The sequence below is a fragment of the Parus major genome, chromosome 3 (genome assembly GCF_001522545.3).
Source record: "Parus major isolate Abel chromosome 3, Parus_major1.1, whole genome shotgun sequence".
In the NCBI taxonomy this organism is placed as follows: Eukaryota; Metazoa; Chordata; class Aves; order Passeriformes; family Paridae; genus Parus; species Parus major.
In genome coordinates this window covers 49,705,620-49,723,813 of record NC_031770.1, presented here as the reverse complement: position 1 = coordinate 49,723,813, position 18,194 = coordinate 49,705,620, and the positions used below count along the sequence as shown (strand labels likewise).

General features: G+C 41.6%; 1 protein-coding gene across 2 annotated transcripts in view; it reads left to right on the top strand.

The window, feature by feature from the left end:
• The first annotated feature begins 8,288 nt into the window (after positions 1-8,288).
• Positions 8,289-18,194, top strand: part of IFNGR1 (interferon gamma receptor 1) — a 29,025-nt gene continuing 19,119 nt past the window's right edge. The window contains exon 1 of one of the 2 annotated variants that reach the window (XM_015622723.3): positions 8,289-8,449. In XM_015622723.3, the coding sequence (XP_015478209.1) occupies positions 8,362-8,449 (88 nt within the window). In that variant the 5' untranslated portion in view covers positions 8,289-8,361. Of the gene's footprint in view, positions 8,450-8,712; positions 8,891-18,194 lie in introns of those variants that run through there. The other variant, XM_015622724.3, reaches the window with a different exon arrangement.

Genomic DNA, 18,194 nt, shown 5'->3' with positions numbered 1-18,194 from the left:
ATGGGTGTCTGCAGTGAGCCTCAATCTGGACCAACCAGCAACTGGGAGACCTGTGGGGGAGGCAAGGGAGGGTTGGATGCAGGCAGATGACCAACAGAGGGGTCATGCTGGTGCTCAGGGGATGTGTGAATGCGTGTGTGCCTATGCACTGGAGCGTGTGATGTGTATGCCACCACCAGTGACCTTCTGCCTCTGCCAGTCCAAGCAGAGGGGACCTAATTGTCTCCATTCTATGAGAGCTGCTGAAGGCAGTGCCTTACCTCGAGGAGGTGGCCACTCAACATCCCTTGACACCTTGTTTCCCTTCCAGACAGCAGAAGGAATTAGCAATTTGAGCATCTGACTTGCAATTTTTCCATGCTCATCTTCCCTCTTTATTCAGCAGATGACTATAAGAGAGTAAATGACTCTAATTAGGATCACCAGACCAAGAATAATTACTTTTTTAAAACCCATTCTGTATGATTGTGAACCTACATGTGTCTCTACAAATGCATGTACTTGAACATTTGTACTGGAACAAGAAGTTCAAAGGTGCATATCTTATCTAAGATACCAGAAAAGTATTTTTTTTCCTGGTTGACTTCCAGAAAAACAAATGCCTTTGATGAGAACAAAGACTGCTGTATGATTTTCTGATGTGATTGTGGACAGTTCTGCCTTACTCATTCATGGTGTAGGTTCAACTATTTGCCAAAATGTCAGTGCCCTGTTTTCCTTCAGGAAGAGGGTGGTCAGGGAAGCAAATTGCGAAATGGTCCATGTGTGCAGTCAACAGCTCTCCAACATGGTTTTCAAGGCTGTTGTTAGATTTATAGTTTTTTCTCCCAAATAAAATGCACTGGAATGCAAAAGTTGCAGTTTCACCTATCACACCCTGGTGGTATTATATGTACAGTATGCACACCCCGCTCTGTTATGTCTGGTTCCTATTCTCTCTCCTGGGAAACTGATTATTAGCTTTGTGACTGAACATCAATAATTCAGAGAAAAAGCAATAAAAAACTGTACCCATGTAGTCTGGACAAAACATACCTGCATGGCCCTGGCAGCTTTACACATTTTAGAGGAGTGATTTTATCTTTGCACATCATTTCAGAGATCCTCTTGCTGTCCCAAAATGGGTTCTTTCACCCGGTGGTGCAAGACGCTGATCCCCACCCAGAGCTGAGGTGTTTGATGTATTTACAGCTCTGTGCAGAAACCAGTGCTGGGTGGCAAATCCACAAAATTAGCACACTGACTTCCAAAAATTTTCACTATCTATTACATTTTAGCAAACAAAGTCATTAATGTTCATTGGCTACAAGTTACCTAGTTCTCTTATTAATTTTCTGTCTTAATTGGTTGAATGATTTCTTTAGTTCTTATGCTAATTAGTGAGCCTGCTCAGTCTTTCTCTTCTCTTGAGTCAGTGGGTTTCTTGAATTGGTGGTTTGTGAGTCAGTGGTCGCGATCTCTCCCTGCCAGAATTGCCTTTTACCCAGTTTGAGAGGATTTGGCACAGTTGCTGAGTTGGCTGTGTTAGTTTCTTCCTTGTTTTGTGTGTTTGTAATGACCCACCCTTAGGTGGAAGGAGTTCTGGCAAATATCCCTGTGGCCTGTAAATTCTGTATTCTTTGTGTCCACCATCAGTTGTACATCGTTCTTCCCAAGCTTTGTTAACCTCCACTTAGCTCTGAGATCACTGAAGCATCTCAAGCCCTAAACTCTAACAAAACAATTCTACCAATGAGTAATTTACCTTTTTAAAACTCAGACACCACTCCATTTCCTGATATGTGTACCATGTTTAACTCCATGTCTTTATATGGCTCTCCTCCCAATAACAGAAAACCACCACAAGTTTAATGCTGTTCTTCAGCGAAAACAAAAATAACTGTAGAAGTTTACTGTCAGGAAAAAAATCAGAAAAACAAAATCACAGAAACTACTAACTGCTTGGTTAGCTGCCTTTTTGTTGAGTAGCAATATGTCTTACTTATGTTCTACAGTATGCTACAGAAGTTTGTTAAATATCAGTCTCAGGCACAATTATTATTTATTATAAATTATTAAAAATTAGTTACAATTTATATAATTATTAATTATAATTATAATAAATTTTATATAATACAATATCTATTTCTATATTAATATATTAATATATATTAATATAATATATTACACATACATTATATCAATTATATATTCTAGATAATAATACATAAACAAATACATTATCAATATTTATATAGTTAATATATATTATAGTCATGTATATTAATATATGTTAATATAGTAATATTATATATAGTAATATATTATATTTATAATTAATTACAATACTATTTGTTGTTTATTATTTAATATTAATTATTATTTAATCTAAACTATTATTGACATTTTTCTTTTTAACAACTAGTTTATTAGTTGATGTAATGAGATATACATTCCTTTATTGATGTTACTGTGTCAGAATTGTGCCAGTCTGTGTGCAGCTCTGCAGGGCATTTTGTTTCAGTATGCTTACAAATGAAACACATGTTCAATAGAAATCAAAAAGACTTCTCATTAAATCAAGTGCTCTTTTTCTTCTTTTACCAGGTTTTATTTCCCTTTTGTCACTATTTCAAAGTGTTGTCAGAAGAATTTTTTTTCTCTTATGGGGATGTAGTTTGCTTTTTGTCCTACAGCTTTTAAAAGGAAAGGTTTGGAAGCTATCAGCAATATATTTTACAAGAAAAAGAAGCTCTAAAATACAATACCCTAAGCAGCTAATATTTATATACATTCTTCAGTTCACTAGTAATCCAGATAGATTACCAGAACCCTTTTCACTGCTATAGCAGGTAATCTTATTTAATAATTATTTATAATAAAACCAAACTTTTGTTATACCTAACTAGATTTTTATTCTCATTAATCTTAGTTTGAAACACTTCCAGTGTCTAGTCTCATGAAAATTAGAAACTTTCTTGTAATTTTCAGCCTTAGTTCAGGCAGGAATATTCTGTATTTTGTGATTTTGTTTAAACTTTATCTTTTGGCTTAAAAACTATGAACATATTTGCAGAGAGGAGACAGACATTTCTGTCTCAGCCTTTTCTTTTCCCTGACTAGACAAGACAAGCATTTTTAGCCTCTCTTTAGAATACCCACTTTCAACTGTTGATCAGAATAGCTTCTTTCAGCCCCTCTTCCTTACTGCAACATCCGCTTTTAACAGACATGAGCAGTCCTTACTGCACTACTGCAGAAAATATCTAGCTGCTTCTGCCAGTGCTGGAATTGCTGTTTCCCTTCCTCTACTGGATTCAACACATTTATGATTTAGTAACCTGATAGCTAATAAAAAGCATCTGATAATGTTTTTCATAATCTATTAATTATCACACAGTTCAATTGTGGCAAGTTTCCTAACACAATAAATAATTTGATAGAATAAAGACCAGTTATTTGTTCTGGCTTCAGCTGAAGTAACAGTTTCCTGACCCACTACTAATTTATCAAATATCTTTTTGTTATTTTTAAACAACAGAAGCATAAGACAAACAAATTATATCTAATAAATGGTGCAGGTAACAAAAAAAAAATCTGTAAGTCTCTGCCATTTGAGATTTCTCTAAGATTATTGCTTATTTTCCTGGAAAAGCCCAAGGGTATCCTGCTCAGGAATAACCTCTATACCTGTGGGACCCTGAACTGACTCTATCTCAACTCCACCCATGGGTAACAGCTACACATTGTGCTCAAAAGAGTTACTGAAAATTTTTCCTTATTTTCCTCTTCCCATTCCTAATCAGCTGCAGGACACCTACTGCAATGGCTGCTTAATTCTCTTTGGATGTTTGTGAAAAAGAATGGCTCATATCAGTACACACACTGTCACTTCAAAATAACGCTTTATCAATTCGACTTCACCTTCTTCCTCTGCTACTAATTCCAATTACTGTTAATTTTGCTTCCTCCCTTTCCAGATAACAGAACTTGCTTCAGCAAACACATATTCACTGTTGCCCTGAAAACTCAGCTTCTGAGCTTGCTGACATAGTTTTCTAAGACTTTCCCAGGACAGTAACTATAAACATAGAGACAGGTATACATTCCTTCAGTTACACGTCTTGTGATGGACATCTCTCATGGCCAGTGCAGTGGGAAAGTGTTATCTTAACCGTCCAATCCCTGGCCATGGTCAGAAACCTATAATCCTGGGAGGAAAAATAAACTTTCTCTCCCTTTCACCACATGTCGAGCTGTGTCCGTGTGATCTATTTCGTATCCAGCGGCAACAATTCACATCACAAAATTTTCCACGAACAGCAGAATTAATGAAGCCTGGTTTCCTAGGGATTTATGTTGCTGATTCTCAAGGTCCATGCTCATACCATGTCTGCCATGATACCTTCACTGTGCAAAACCAGCACTTTGAACAGCCAGTGTGAGCCATAACACCCGCTGCTTGGCTCAGCACTCTACATCCATTGCACAGTCAGTCAAATATCAAGACCTATGGTTGTTGTCAAGAAGAATGCATTGCATTCCTTCGTCTGAGTGGAAAATACTTCTTAAAATACTTTAAAATTAAAATTAAGGGGGCTCCAATGGAGTTCTTTGTTTCTTGTAACTGTGAATTTAGAAAGAATGGTTTGTCAAGGAAAAGAAAAATGGGCATGCATTTGAAATGACTGCTGGACAGATAAGAATTATGCTCCTAGAAGATCAAATGTGTATTTTTACTGTAAGTGTATATGAGAATATCACTAAACTTCCTGACCGATTAATGGGATGTACAGAAATGAAATTATCACAAGTGAGCACTTTTAAATTTTATTTCTTTTGGGGCTGTGTATGTGTTTGCTTTTGCCTTTGGAAGATGAGCACAGCTAGTGCTTTTAATCACTGAGGGATGTTCTGGTTAGACATAACTTCTCTGTGTCTGTGATTTCTCTTTATTGACAATATTTAAAGAAAATGTGGTGCAATGACTGTGGTATTGAATCAAAGGAGCAGGCATTTCAGTCTAAGTGAGGTGAAAATCCTGTACCTACTTCTCCAAGGATGGCAAAACCATATGGAGCACTACTGCACATACACATGAAGGCACAATAACCCTGGTATACAATTAAGTGATAGCTAAGAAAACAAACAAGCAAACAAACAAGCAAGCAAAAGGCTGTGGAAATTTGTCTCATGATGTCTGAACTTGTTTATCTTGTCAGGACCTCTTCCGACAGAAAGGCACATGACCAGCTCTTGGGCTGAGAATGTGAAGAGCCAAGGGGGAAGTTACAAGACAGTTCACATATTAGCCAATTAATTTTTTCTCCAATGTGTAACACTTCAAGAAAAGGACAAATTTGAGCAAGCTGGCAATGTTTTGGTGGTGATAGACTATATTGGCTGCACAATGAGAACTCCTCCTGCCAGGAGCCATGTACCAGGTTCTAGTGGTAGAGGCATCAGGTATGCCAGGAGCAGCTCTCATAAGTGGAATTATATTTACTTTATCCATACAGAGCTGGCTTAATTTTTATTCATTGATTTCCCCTTTCATGTTTTTTCAAGTTTCTGAAGTATTGTCATAAAACACCCACAATCTTATCAAGCCCTGTTCATGTGACAGCCACCTTGGGTACACTGTCAGCCTTTGATACCACTGCTCAGAACACCTAAACTCAAGGCTGGTGGTCCTTGTTCTTACTTAATTTTGCATAAAATATAATTTCAATAACAAAATCATGTAGGTTGGAAAAAACTGTTACATCACCCAATCTGTTATTGAAATATTGCTAAGTCCACCACTAAAACCTGTCTCTAAGTGTAACTTCTTTCATCCAGGGATAGTGACTCAACCTCTTTGCTGGGAATCCATGTTCTAATGTTTGGCAACTGCACTGATGTAGAAATTTTTCCTAATAGCTGATCTAAACTTCCCCTGCCACAATGTGAGGCTGTTCCTTGCCATCCTTCCATTATGTGCCAGAAAATGCATTATGTGTTAGAAAATACCATGCAAGCATGTCACCATTTCAAGAGGTTAAAATCCACGTGCCAGTGTGTGTGCTCAATACTTGAGCCAAGGCAGTTAAGTGCTTGTTGGTTGTAAAAAGCTTGCTATTGCACTGAATTAAGCACAAAGGTCAGTCTGTGAGGGTCATTTTCTATACAAAGACAGTGTAGTTTCACAATCCATTCTCTTCAATCTTAGCACAGCTGGGAGATGTTCGTTCTCTACCCCAGGCTGATCCTACACCCCACAGCACCACCTCACAACCTCTGGGAACACCATGATTTCTGAGGCTGGAACAGTGAGGTGGTTTCTTCAGCATCCAATGCTAGCTTGTGATCTCCTCTCTCCTTGTTACTCATTCTTTCCCACAGAGTGAATTGTGCTGTCTCCTGAGTTTTGCCAGTGTGGATAGCAGATGGCAAGAAAATCAGTTTCTCCACACCTTTTCGTAGGAAATGATCTAATGCTTGGGACAGGAAATAAAGGTGAGGGAGCAGCTGAACTTTTTTAGAGAGGAAGGGGAAAGGGGAAGCATTGGGCATTTGAAAGGGGAAGTATAATGGTTCTGGCAGCTAGCTCTGTTTGCTTCTTCCTGTCTCCTTGGGAGCCTGAAAAGACGTGTGAATGCCAAGTATCCATCAAGGTGCCTCCATTTTAGATCTGGAAAAAGCATTATTTGCAAAATCATTAACAAGAGCTTAAATAGCTATTACATCCTCATCACAGCTGCAGAGGCACATAGAAAGAGAGGTTTTCTGTGTCCCTCTACTCATCTGGCCCAGGGTGGGCCGGACTTAACTTTGAAAGCTTCAGGTGTAGAATTACCTGGCATTGGGATACTGGATGGGAGACACAGGAACAGAAAGGTGGCAAAAACTGCAGTCTCCATCCTGCTCAGAAAACTTCAATTTTTTGAAGTGCATATTGTGAGAAACAAACCTCACTTTTCAAAAATTTTTAAAAGTTTAATAAGGGATAATAAGGGACAAATCAGTAACAGCCCTGGGTGCTTGGTGACAGCCAGAGGCATGTCCACTAACCATAGCAACCCTTCTTATTTAGCCTTTTTATTGCATTTCTCAAATACATATTCATAAATGATTATACATATTCAAACATTTCTTCAAACTACTTTACAAGTTCCAGCAACTTTTTAGCATGGCCCCTCCTCTGATTTTTAGAGCATGTGCAATAATCTTGGTTTTGAGGGCGGTGTGTTACCCCCTCACCTCACTGACCCCTATTCAGTGGTTTCAGAGGTGACAATTACTGATAATTGAAGTGTCAGTAGCAGGGGTCCCCACTGAGCTCATTCCTCAAATGTTATTTCAGTTATTGTAAGTTAAGCACAAGTACTTTAAACTAACATCAGCTATTTCACAAATATATCTGAATTATTTGCATTATTGTCAGTTACAAAACTGTTTTTTTTTATTTTTGTTATTTACAAAAATAAAAACATTAGTTATAATTGCACAACTACAGCTACTTCTGCAGAAGTTAATATTATAGTCTAATGCACAACACATAGCATTCACTGTAATATTTGCGAAAGAGAAAACTTTAATATGTGTTTATCACACTGTCCACAAACTAAAACATCTATAAATGGTGTTCTGAGGACATGAACTACACAGGGGCCACGGCATCGGCCACAAAAAGCTGACAAATTATATCAAAAGAAGTCAAAAAGTGATTACAAACTGTACTATATCAAAACTGTTGTGATTAATAACAATTTGCAAAAGAGAATACATAATAGTGAAAGCAACCAACTACATGGATATTTATAACACATATACATCTAGGTTATTTCCAAGAATAAAGCCTCTCAGCCTAAGTTAGGATTCCTCTACGAGTTCAGTGTACTGTTTCTGAAACACTCCACAGGGCGAACACTTCGTGTTTAAGAAACGGGGAGAGAGCACAAGTGGCAGCATGACGAGCTGCACGGTGTTTTCCCAGCAGCTGGGGCTGACAGGTATGGCCCAGCACCAGCACTAAAGCACGGCATTAACAAAGCCAGTGCGGGCATCGCGGCGCACACACATCTCCCCATTACTGGGGCCGCCGCCAAGCCACGGTTCCGCGGCTCCCCGCTCCTCCCCTTCCCCCGGCGCCCCTCAGGCGCCCCTCGGGCGCTGTCCGGCGGTGACCTGTCCGCCCCCTCACTACCACTGCCGGCCACCCCGCCCCGCCACCGCCCGCCCCCGCACTATCGCTGCCGGCCATCCCGCCCCTTCCCGGCCGGCGCAGGCGCCGCAGCGGGGCGGGCCGGGCCGGGCCGGGCCGGGCCGGGGGGCAGGCGTGGGGAGTGCGGCGGGGCTGCGTGTGCGGGGCGGCTCCGCTGGCTCCCACAGCCGGGCGCTATGTGGGTCCCGCTGGCCCTGTTGGCCCTCGCGGCGCAGCTGGCGCATCACCGGAGCGCGGCTTTCCAGGGGGAGCAGCCGCCCGCAGGTAACGGGCGGGGCGAGACGGGGGGATGGGGTGGCCGGGCCAGGCCGACCGGCTGATGGGCACACGGGTCACCTGAGAGGCGGCGGCACCGGCACCGGGCGTCCCGGATTCCTCCGGGACCGAGCGCCGCCGGTGGGGCCGCCAGCCCCGCGGCGGGCGCAGGGAGCCGCCGGGGCAGTGCGGGCGGCCGGGCGGCGCCGGGGAGGAGCCCCCGCTGTGAGGCGCCCCGGGCCCGGCCGAGCCGGGTCGGGTGCGGGGTTCAGCCCGGCCCCGCCGCCGTGTCGTGGCGCGCCGGCGGCGCGCTGGTGACATCAGCCCCCGTTAGGATGTTCGCGCATTTCGGCACGCCAAGCCAGAGCGGTGTGTGTGCGCCGGACGGGCCTGCTCCGCTGTGCTTTATGGCTTCGTGTGGCCAAAGAAGTAGAGAAACCGGGAATCTCGGTGCGAAAATGGGGAGCACGGAGCTGGGGGGTGTGAAGGAGGTATCGGGATCGCGGCCTGAAGCACGCACATTTTGGCCAGGCACTCCTGGGGAGGAGGGGTGTCTTGCCAGCGGAGAGCAGCGTTGTGTCTCTGTTTGCACAGAGTTTTGGCAAGTAAATTACGAAAGAAACAGTCAGGCGTACTAGTTTAATTTTAAACTGGAAAAGTTCATTAAAAACAGAGATTGCTGTCTAATAGTCAAAAAGGAACATGCTTTTAATTTTTATTGAGACTACTGAGAGCTGGCTTTGTGTCCAGACTCCTTGAATTCTGCAAATGGAGATTTCTGGAGTTCAGATCCATGCCTGGGTGAAGTGACTGAATTTGACTGTCCCTGAGCATGGGCCACACCATGCTTTGGAAGTCTGCTTAGCTTTGGCTGGTATGGACGAGCAGTGCTAAAAGTGGCAATCTGCCGGCATTCTTATCACTTACTAGCTGGCATTTTGAGTATCCTGTTCGTTTGATTTGGTGTCTGCTTGTAACTGGCAAACCTTGCAGTGAAAACCATCTTTTTTCCACATTGGGTCAGTAAGGTGGCTTGATATCTTAAATGTTGTCTTGTTTGTTCTTAGTCTCTTTTAAGGACATGCTTTAATTGCTAGTAAAATATGCCACTTCTACATTGTATTAAGCATTTTTTAGGGCAGAAAACCACAATACCAGTAAATCACTTGTGAAACAAACCTGCTATAACCCAGCCTAGTCCAGCACAACAGTTATTGTTGCATCTGTTTACATAGAGAATATTGTATCTGTAAGCATAGAGAGTAGTGCTGTGGCAAAGATGATGTAGCAAGCTGCCTAGAAGCAGGAAGCTCACTTTTCTGCATGCGAGTGCAGCAAATCTTAGCTCATAGGAGCAGAATGTATTTTTGAGTTAGGTTTTGAAAACTCCAGCAGCATTTTCTTGATGACTTGCGCTCAGCTTGGTCACAGCCACTATAAGTAAAAGGTTATTTTTTTAGTGAACAAAAGCATTATGAAGGGAATTCTAATTGACAATTCTGTGTATTAGTTGAATAAAAATGCTGGGCTTATAAGTAATGACTAATAGCATGTGTTCACTTCATTATAATATTGATGCAGGCAGATGTGCTGACCTACAGGGGAAGAATTAAAGTAGAAGGGGAAGTCTGAAACATGTTTATGATGCTGTCACGTACAGAATAGCAGAATGAGTCAGGTTGGAAGTGACCACAGTGGTCGTCTGGTCCAGCCTTCCTGCTCAATCATGGTCATCCTAGAGCATGTGGCACAGGATTACCTCCAGATGGTTTTTGAGTAACTCCAGTGAAGGACACTCCATAGCCTCTCTGGGCAATCTGTTCCAGTGCTTGGTCACTCACATGGTAAAAACGTCCTTCCTCATATTCAGGTGGAATTTTCTGTGTGTTAGTTTCTGCCCGCTGGCTCTTGTTCTATTGCTTGGCACCAGTGTCTTCTTGGCACTTCTTTAGATACTTGTAGATATTGATGAGGTCCCCTCTCAGCCATCTCCTCTTGAGACCGAACAGGCCCAGCTCCCTCAGGCTTTCCTCATAACAGAGATGCCCCAATTCCTTGATCCGTTTTGTAGCTCTCTGCTGGTCCTGCTCCACAAACTCTGTGTCTCTCTTGTACCGAGTCCAGAATTTCCATGGCAACAGTTGTATGATTTTTTTTTTTTTCTTCCTTAAGTCTTACAGGGCTTTCAGTGTGCCAGTAGAATAATACATATATCAGGGAGTTGTCAAGTAATCAAGTGTGTTAGGAGGAAATGTTCCGTCATCTTCATCTTCCAATGTAGGACATTGCTTTCCTTAGAAAAGGAATGAAGCCAGACAAGCCAGCAGCAACTGGAACATTTCCTGCATTTCCTTCAGCTGGGTGCCTAATGTGTCTGCATTGATAGGCCTCCGACTCCACACTGGAGCTGGGCACTTGCTGATGGGAACTCTCAGTCTGTATTTTAGTATTACAGAAGACAAGGTCTGCGGTCAAGGTGAAGAAGATTTAGAGGCTGTGGTAGCAGTTCAGGTGCTTCCTGCACATTGTAAGCCACATTTCTAAGAATGTCTGTAGTTCATTTAGGCAGCTGACTTCCTACTGTTTGTGATAATCATGGTGGTCTTGAGTTGTTGTTTACGGTTCAGATTATTGACATTCATAGCAATTGACTCAAGCTGCAAATAAATTAGATGGTAGAAAGTGTTGTATTTAGAGACCATCTATTACATGGATGTATACCATCTATTACATCTAATTCTCATCTATAACAAAAGGGATGAACACTCAAAATAGATAAAACAATATTTAGCTTGTATTATTTAATCTGTTCTTTTAAGTGTCCTCCTTGTGCAACTTGTTGTGGTTCTTCTCAAGATGGTGATCTCAGTCTACCTCTCCTCTTACTACAGCTTACAACCGTGTGGAGATTTTTATCATAAACAATGATTTTAAAAACTCCATAGAGCAATGTCAAACCTCTGAGCCCTTAGAAAATTAAATTCTGTTGTAAGTAGAAGCTGTAAAAATGCTTTGTATACTGTGTATAATGTTTATTCATGATACTTGGAAAATCATTTAAGTTCATTTCAGTTAATGTTTTAAAAATTATTAGCTTTAAATATTACACCAGTCATGGTACTCATTTAATTTGTGAACTGATTTCTTTGTGAATTTGAGGTCTTTCAAGAACTTCTGGTAGAACCTTCTGCATAAATTGCTGTTACATGCATTAATTTAAGCTTGTCTGCAGTAAAGTCTTTAAGGAAGTACCATCCAGGTATGGGAGTGGCATTACAAGAGAAATGAATGTCCTGAGTTTCTTTTGGAAGGATAAATGAAAGTGGGTGAAGGCAAGCACATGCAAGCATTTTCACATACACTGCGTGGCTGCTGCCACTTAAAAGAAAGCCAGTCAGGTAGCAGGTACAAAATTTCTTCATCACCTTGCTCCTTGGTGCTTTCCAGTCTGCCCAGGTCCCAACCAAGCACAGCCAAGAGGCAGCTCCCCTCCAGCAGTCTGATAGGAGCAGGAGCTGTTTAGTGCCTGGCCTGCCAGAAGTGCACAGAGAGGGGGCCGTGCTAGCATAGGTGTGCTGCCTTCAAGGGGAACGTGGCAGAAGGCAGAACCACTGCACTGACAGACATTTCCCATTCCTCCCCAAGGCATGCGCTTGGTGCTCCTGCAGCCTGTGGTGAGCAGTGACCTCTTCCTGCTCTGTTTCAGTCCTGTGGTGCTGGGCAGTGCTCCTAACTCTCCTCCTCTCCCAGATGGCTGAACTCTGCTTTTAGTGCAGGCCAATTTTGTTTGATTTAGAACAGATTGAAGTGAGAATATAAATGATTAGGAGGACCATTTTGTCATGGTTTAACCAAACCCCACACAGCTGCTTGTTCACTTCATTACCAGAAGGATTGGGGAGAGAATGAGAAGCTGGAGAACTCTTGGATTGAGACAAAGGCAGTTTAATAGGGAAAAAAAAAGCCATGCACACAAGCAAAATGGAGCAAGGAATTAATTCACTGCTTCCCGTGGGCAGGCAGGTGTTCAGCCATCCCCAGGAGAGCAGGGTCCCATCGTGGGTAAGGGTTACTTGGGAAGACAAACACCATCACTCCAGATGTCCCACACTTCCTCCTCCTTCCCCCCACTTGATGCTGTGAGTGTGGTAACAGCACAGAAAGCAGCAATACCGTGGCCGCTTGCCAGCCCATGCTCACCATGGCTGTTACCGGAATGTTACCAGGCATGCTGCTATGAGGTGATAAGAAGTACAGCAAGCAAGAAAAGAAGAAAGCATGGAGCACTGGACTTGAATATACCATCAGGAAAGGGAGCCCCAGGGCAAGTATAGGAGCTCATTACTAGCTAAGCAGCACTAACAGTTGTAAATTCAGTTTAGTACATCCCAATCAAGTCTGTTGTTATGTCAAACCATTTGAATCCCAAGCTGGGCACAAAAAAATGAAGGAAATGTAGCCTTCAGAGTGAGTTTAAATTCTTTTTTTTATGTGTTATTTTTCATCCTTAGCATTGACTTGCTGCCTTCTGAATCCATCTTTCAGAGTATTGATTACCTTTTTGCCACCCATTCTTTCCGTTTGAATTTTTTTTCAATGCATATGGCTGCAGAGTACTGCAGAAGCATTCAAAGGTAGTGCAAATTTATCTGATCTTTTTTCTCTTGTCTTTGTTTTCATGGGTGTTGAAAGCTAAGGAGAGTGACCATTTTACATATGTAAAGTCATCAGAACTGCTAGCCTTTCTGGGTGCAGTTGAAATGGATAGGTTAGCTCAGGTCCCCCTATGGGCCATTTACGTAAGGCTTGGATTCAGTGATCCTTGTGGGTCCCTTCCAACTCAGAATATTCTGTGAATATATGAGCTGAAGCAACTGTAGGTAGAGCACAGGGCTGGCACAAGGAAAGCACACTTCTCCCAGTCAGGGGCCCAGAAGGGACCAACTGGTTACTACTGTAGCTCTCTGTCTTTAAATGATGAGTTAACCATGATTCTACCGTGAGGTTCGAACTGTTTTCCCTCTTGGCCTGTTGAAGTGGATTATAAGTGTTTTCCTATGATGTGTCACTTGGGCATTATAAGGATTTGTTTGTTTTTAGTGGAAATCCAAAGAAGGAACAAACTTTATTTTTTTAAAAAAAAAACTAGTAATTTAAATTTAATAATTAAAAAAATAATTTAAAGGTAAAAACTTTCATAAGTTTTTACTTGTTATTTTTTCAGTTTGTCTTTTCAAGCTTTCAGTTTGTGCTTTCAGTCTGCATTTTAGTGGCTAAATGATGTTTAAAAGTCACATATGACTTGAGTGAAGTTTTACGGCTTTTAAGGCCACTGTTGTCTCATATAGCTGTACCATAAACTTTGCAGTGTGGATTCATCAGGCCCTGTTCTGTTACGTGCATTATTGCACTTCAGCTGAATTCTGCTTGTGTAAGCAGTGGTGACAAATCCCTTTGTGTATGCAGTAATGTCAGAATGAAGGAAGGAGTTTCAGCCTTGCACAAGATAGAAGTATCAGCTTGAAAGCTGTCTAATTTTTACACCTTAGAAATGTCCAGTTCATTGAATTAATTTTTGCTCTAGACAATGCATTGCCAAGGCTCAGTGAATAGGTAGGACATCTACGTATATACAAAATACTAAGTCCTTTCTTAAGTATATGCTTTAAAAATAAATTTTATTGAGACTATGGCTGCTTCAAACTTGTGTTTTGTAAGTACTTTTCATAGGTATTATTGTTCAGGAGCACCTGCATAGTCAACAAGAATGTCAGGTTTCAAGAAAAAGGTAAAGAAACCTTTCTTTATGCCTATATGGTTTGTATATGTCTGACCCTGCTGATATTTGTGAGAGATGTGCAGTAGTTATTTCTGTCTTGGAGAATGGTACGTATAAAACAAATTAGTCTTCTTCACAAATCACAATTTGTCTTGTAGGTTAAAAGAAGCATTTTCTGCCTTGTCGATGTACACTTTTGAAGCAGAAATGCATCATATCTCGTATGCAAGGAGTGAATTAGTTCTAACATTTATCTATCTTAGTCCAAGAAGATACAACTGGGTGCACTTGTTTGCTACTCAGAAAAAAACCCTCCAAACCAAAATCCCTCTTATTTAGCAGCCTGAAATCAAGCAGCAGCAGATACTTGCAGTAAAATAAGTCTTTCAGTGGAGTTTGTCCTTTCATTTCCTCTCACATGTATTTCCTTCCTGTCTGCTGTGTGAGTTGGCTGAAGGTGTAAACGTCTACTAAATCTTGAATACTTTAGTTGAAATAATTTCACATTGAGAAGGTGTTTGATAATGTATATACACATTCATGTCCCACAGTAGTCACACCTGATGAGATCTTTGCCATCAGTATGGCAGCAATAGTTTTGGTTGTTTGCATGTGGACAAATAAGTACATTCCTGTCCAAGTTATAAACTGATGCAGGTGTGAATTTGCTGAGATAAACTGTGCAGCTGTTTTCCCACGTCTGTTCTCTGTTTAATTCTAGACTTCCAGGTCACCCTGTGGTCATGCTTATCTTTTATTTTACCCCTCTCTTATTACTACCTTTGCTTTCCAAAATTGCAGTTCTTTATCTTCAAAATACCGGCATGTTTAGTTTATTCTGACACGCTTAGGAAAAGTGTATCTGATTGGCCTGCCTTTGCCTTGTATTCCTTCAGTCTGTGGATGTAGAGCTGTTTCCTGAAATTCCTTTTATGTTGTTCTACAATGCACATACTCATTTAAATTTCAGTGAAAAAATGGTTCTTGCTGTTCTCTGTTGGCTTCTCAGCAGCCAGTATTGCTTGTCTTACAAGGCAAGGTGAACTGCCGGGGGGAAGCACTTTGAACTGGAGGCAAACTAGAACTTGCTGAGTTTCCTGAGTCATGCATTATGGCATGAGTTGCTGATCAGTTTTCTTCTCTCGTTCCGTACTTGCTGTCTCACTGTTTGAATTTGCACCTTTAGTGTTGCTGCATTTATGTTTACTACAAATTAAAAGGAGTTTTATGTTTAACAGTTACCTTCATGGCACTAACTGCTGTCGTCATCTTCCACTTGTGCTTGCAGAGCAACATAGAACACGGTGTAGCGTGTTTAGAAAAATGAAAGCTTCATTATGTTTAGTTAGTGTTCACATACAGTATCATGGCCTTTTAACTGGCAATATGCAGAAATTGGCATCTATAAAGATTAGACATTAGCACCTTGAAAATCTGCGGTGTCCTCTGTGATGTGTATTCTTGATGCTGTAGTGAGATGGGATTGTGGCATCCCCAGGCACTGTCTCTGGACTGTCTGCAGAAAAAATCATTAGAAATCAGATAGCCAGCCTGAGTAAAAGAGCTGTGAGCTAGACAGCAAAAACTTATTTGTTCAGCTACCTGTGCAAGGCCTTGCATATCTTGAGAGGGTGGACAGCACCTCCCACTTCAGTATCATTGACAAATTTGCCCAAGGTGCATTCAAATCCTGCATTCAGATCCTCGGTAAAAATACTGAACAGAACAGGCCCTTGAACTGGGCCCCAAGGAACACTGTTGGTCCCCAGCTGGGTGCAGCCCCGTTCACAGCAACCCTTTGAGCTCTGTCCTTCAGCCAGTTCTTCACTCAGTGTGCTGTGAACCTGCATATGCCAACTTGTTTGGAAGAGCACAATGCGAAACAGTATCAAAAGCTGTACTAAAATCCAGAAGAAATATATCTGCTGCCTTCCCTTCACCTATTAGGCAGGTAATAAATTAGTTAAGCAGGACTTCCACTTTGTGAACCCCTGTTGACTGTTCCTGATGATTATATTCTTCTAATGTTTTTTGAGAGCACCTGGCATGATCTTCTCCATCATTTTTTCCAGGTGCTCAGATTAGGCTAACAGGTCTGGTTTCCTGGGTCTTTCCTCATGCCCTTCTTGTAAGTTGGAATAGTGGTTGTCTTCTAGTCAGCAGGGACCTCCCCAAATCTTAGGCAGATGATGGAGCAGTCCTACTCTTAACATTTGCTACCTCCTTCATTGCTCTGGGGTCAACCCTTTTGTTAAGCAGTTTCTTTTATGTAAAAGTAAACAAAAGGTAAAATTTTGTAAGGCTAGCTACATTGTGCTTAAAACTGCATACTTGAAGTAATGTTTGTGTACTTTGGCCCATCTGTGTGCTTGACATCTCTTCCGTCAACTTGTCACCTTTTTTTTCCTTGTGGTTATGAATTTGATGATTATGTTCCTTTTTTTCCAATAGCTGAAATACCACTGTTGTATGTATTAAAACAAAAACCACAGAACCATTTGCAGAGTGATCTATATTACATCTGTCAAACCTTTGTGGTCAGTAGCATATCCCTCTGCCCCTATGTATTACTTTCAATAATGTGTGTATTTGTGGTCTTGTTCTCAGGATGTGTAAATTGATTACTTTCCCTAAATATATCTCAGAATGAAGTTGCAGTACTTGCTTTGTGAACAAGAAGCAATGTAGAGCAGGTCAAATATGAGTTCCCTCAACATTTTGTAGAAGCCACATTGAGAATACTGAGGGTGCCAAACCAGACATTGAGAAGCTGAGTTTTAACAGTTAAATTGAGCTGAGTGACCTTCCTTTCTCTTCTTTTCCTGAGTGTCATGTATCAGCCTTACGGGAACCTGTAATTTTCCTTCTCCTGCAGCTGCTCCCTTGATATCCCTATTGTGCTTGCAGCTTGAAACAGATACATGGAAGACTGTCAGTGTTGCTTCTTTTTTTTGGAATCCTTTACTACATTACCTCTGATATTTTTTGCTAAGTGTACTTCAAACATTGACACGGTGCCAGAGCTGGCTAACTCTCCCTCTGCCCCTCATCAGGAGTGGGACACACCTCGGGAGCAGGATGACCCGAGGTGCGGCTTAGAGCAAAGCTCTATGGCACTTCTGGCTGATCAGGCGCAGTGTGGAGGCAAGAATGAGGGGAGGCCTTTTGTATGGGTATTAAAGATAAATATAATCTCCAAAGGAGACAGGGACAAAAGACAGAAGTCTTATCCTATGCAACATCTTATATATGAGGGAGGAGTAAGGGGACGATGCAAATCATGAACCAATAGGGAAGCCTTAGGGAAGGAATTTAAGGTGGAGCTTACAATGCATAAACAAATGGAAAAGCTTGGGGGCAGGAACAGTTAAAATCCAATGGAACGTCAAATACACTATGATTGACAGGGAAGATTCTAGAACAAAGGGTTGCTGCTAAGTAAGACTGACAGGGAGGGATCTGGATAAAGAGGTAGGGTCACAATGACTGACAGAGAAGGCACTGGAAAAAGGGGTTGGGGTACAATGATTGATGGCAGTAGGGAGGAGGGTACAACTTGGAAGAAACCAACATCAGAAGGGGAAAACAGATCAAACAATTTGTGCAACAAATCAAAAACTTATGAAAAACACACCACCACAAAACGTGTTCCTTCAAATGGAACTACATTATAGCTTCAGTGTTCAATTTCCTTACAAATGTTTGTAGTTCATTTTGGTCATCACAGCTTATGGGAAATACTGCTGGAGCGGTAGAAGTATCACTGTTAGAAATTCATAGGGAACACAGGCTTTCCCTAGCAGGCCTGTTGCATTTTGGCCTTGATACTTCAGCTCTGGTACCATCTCCCAGCCCATCCACTCCAATTCAATTTCTGAACAGCTACAGAAATCTACAGGAACTGAGCTAATCTCCTCTAGCTTAAGTCCCACAACCTGTAAAAGACCAACACAGGGGTATAATCATCACTGCTTA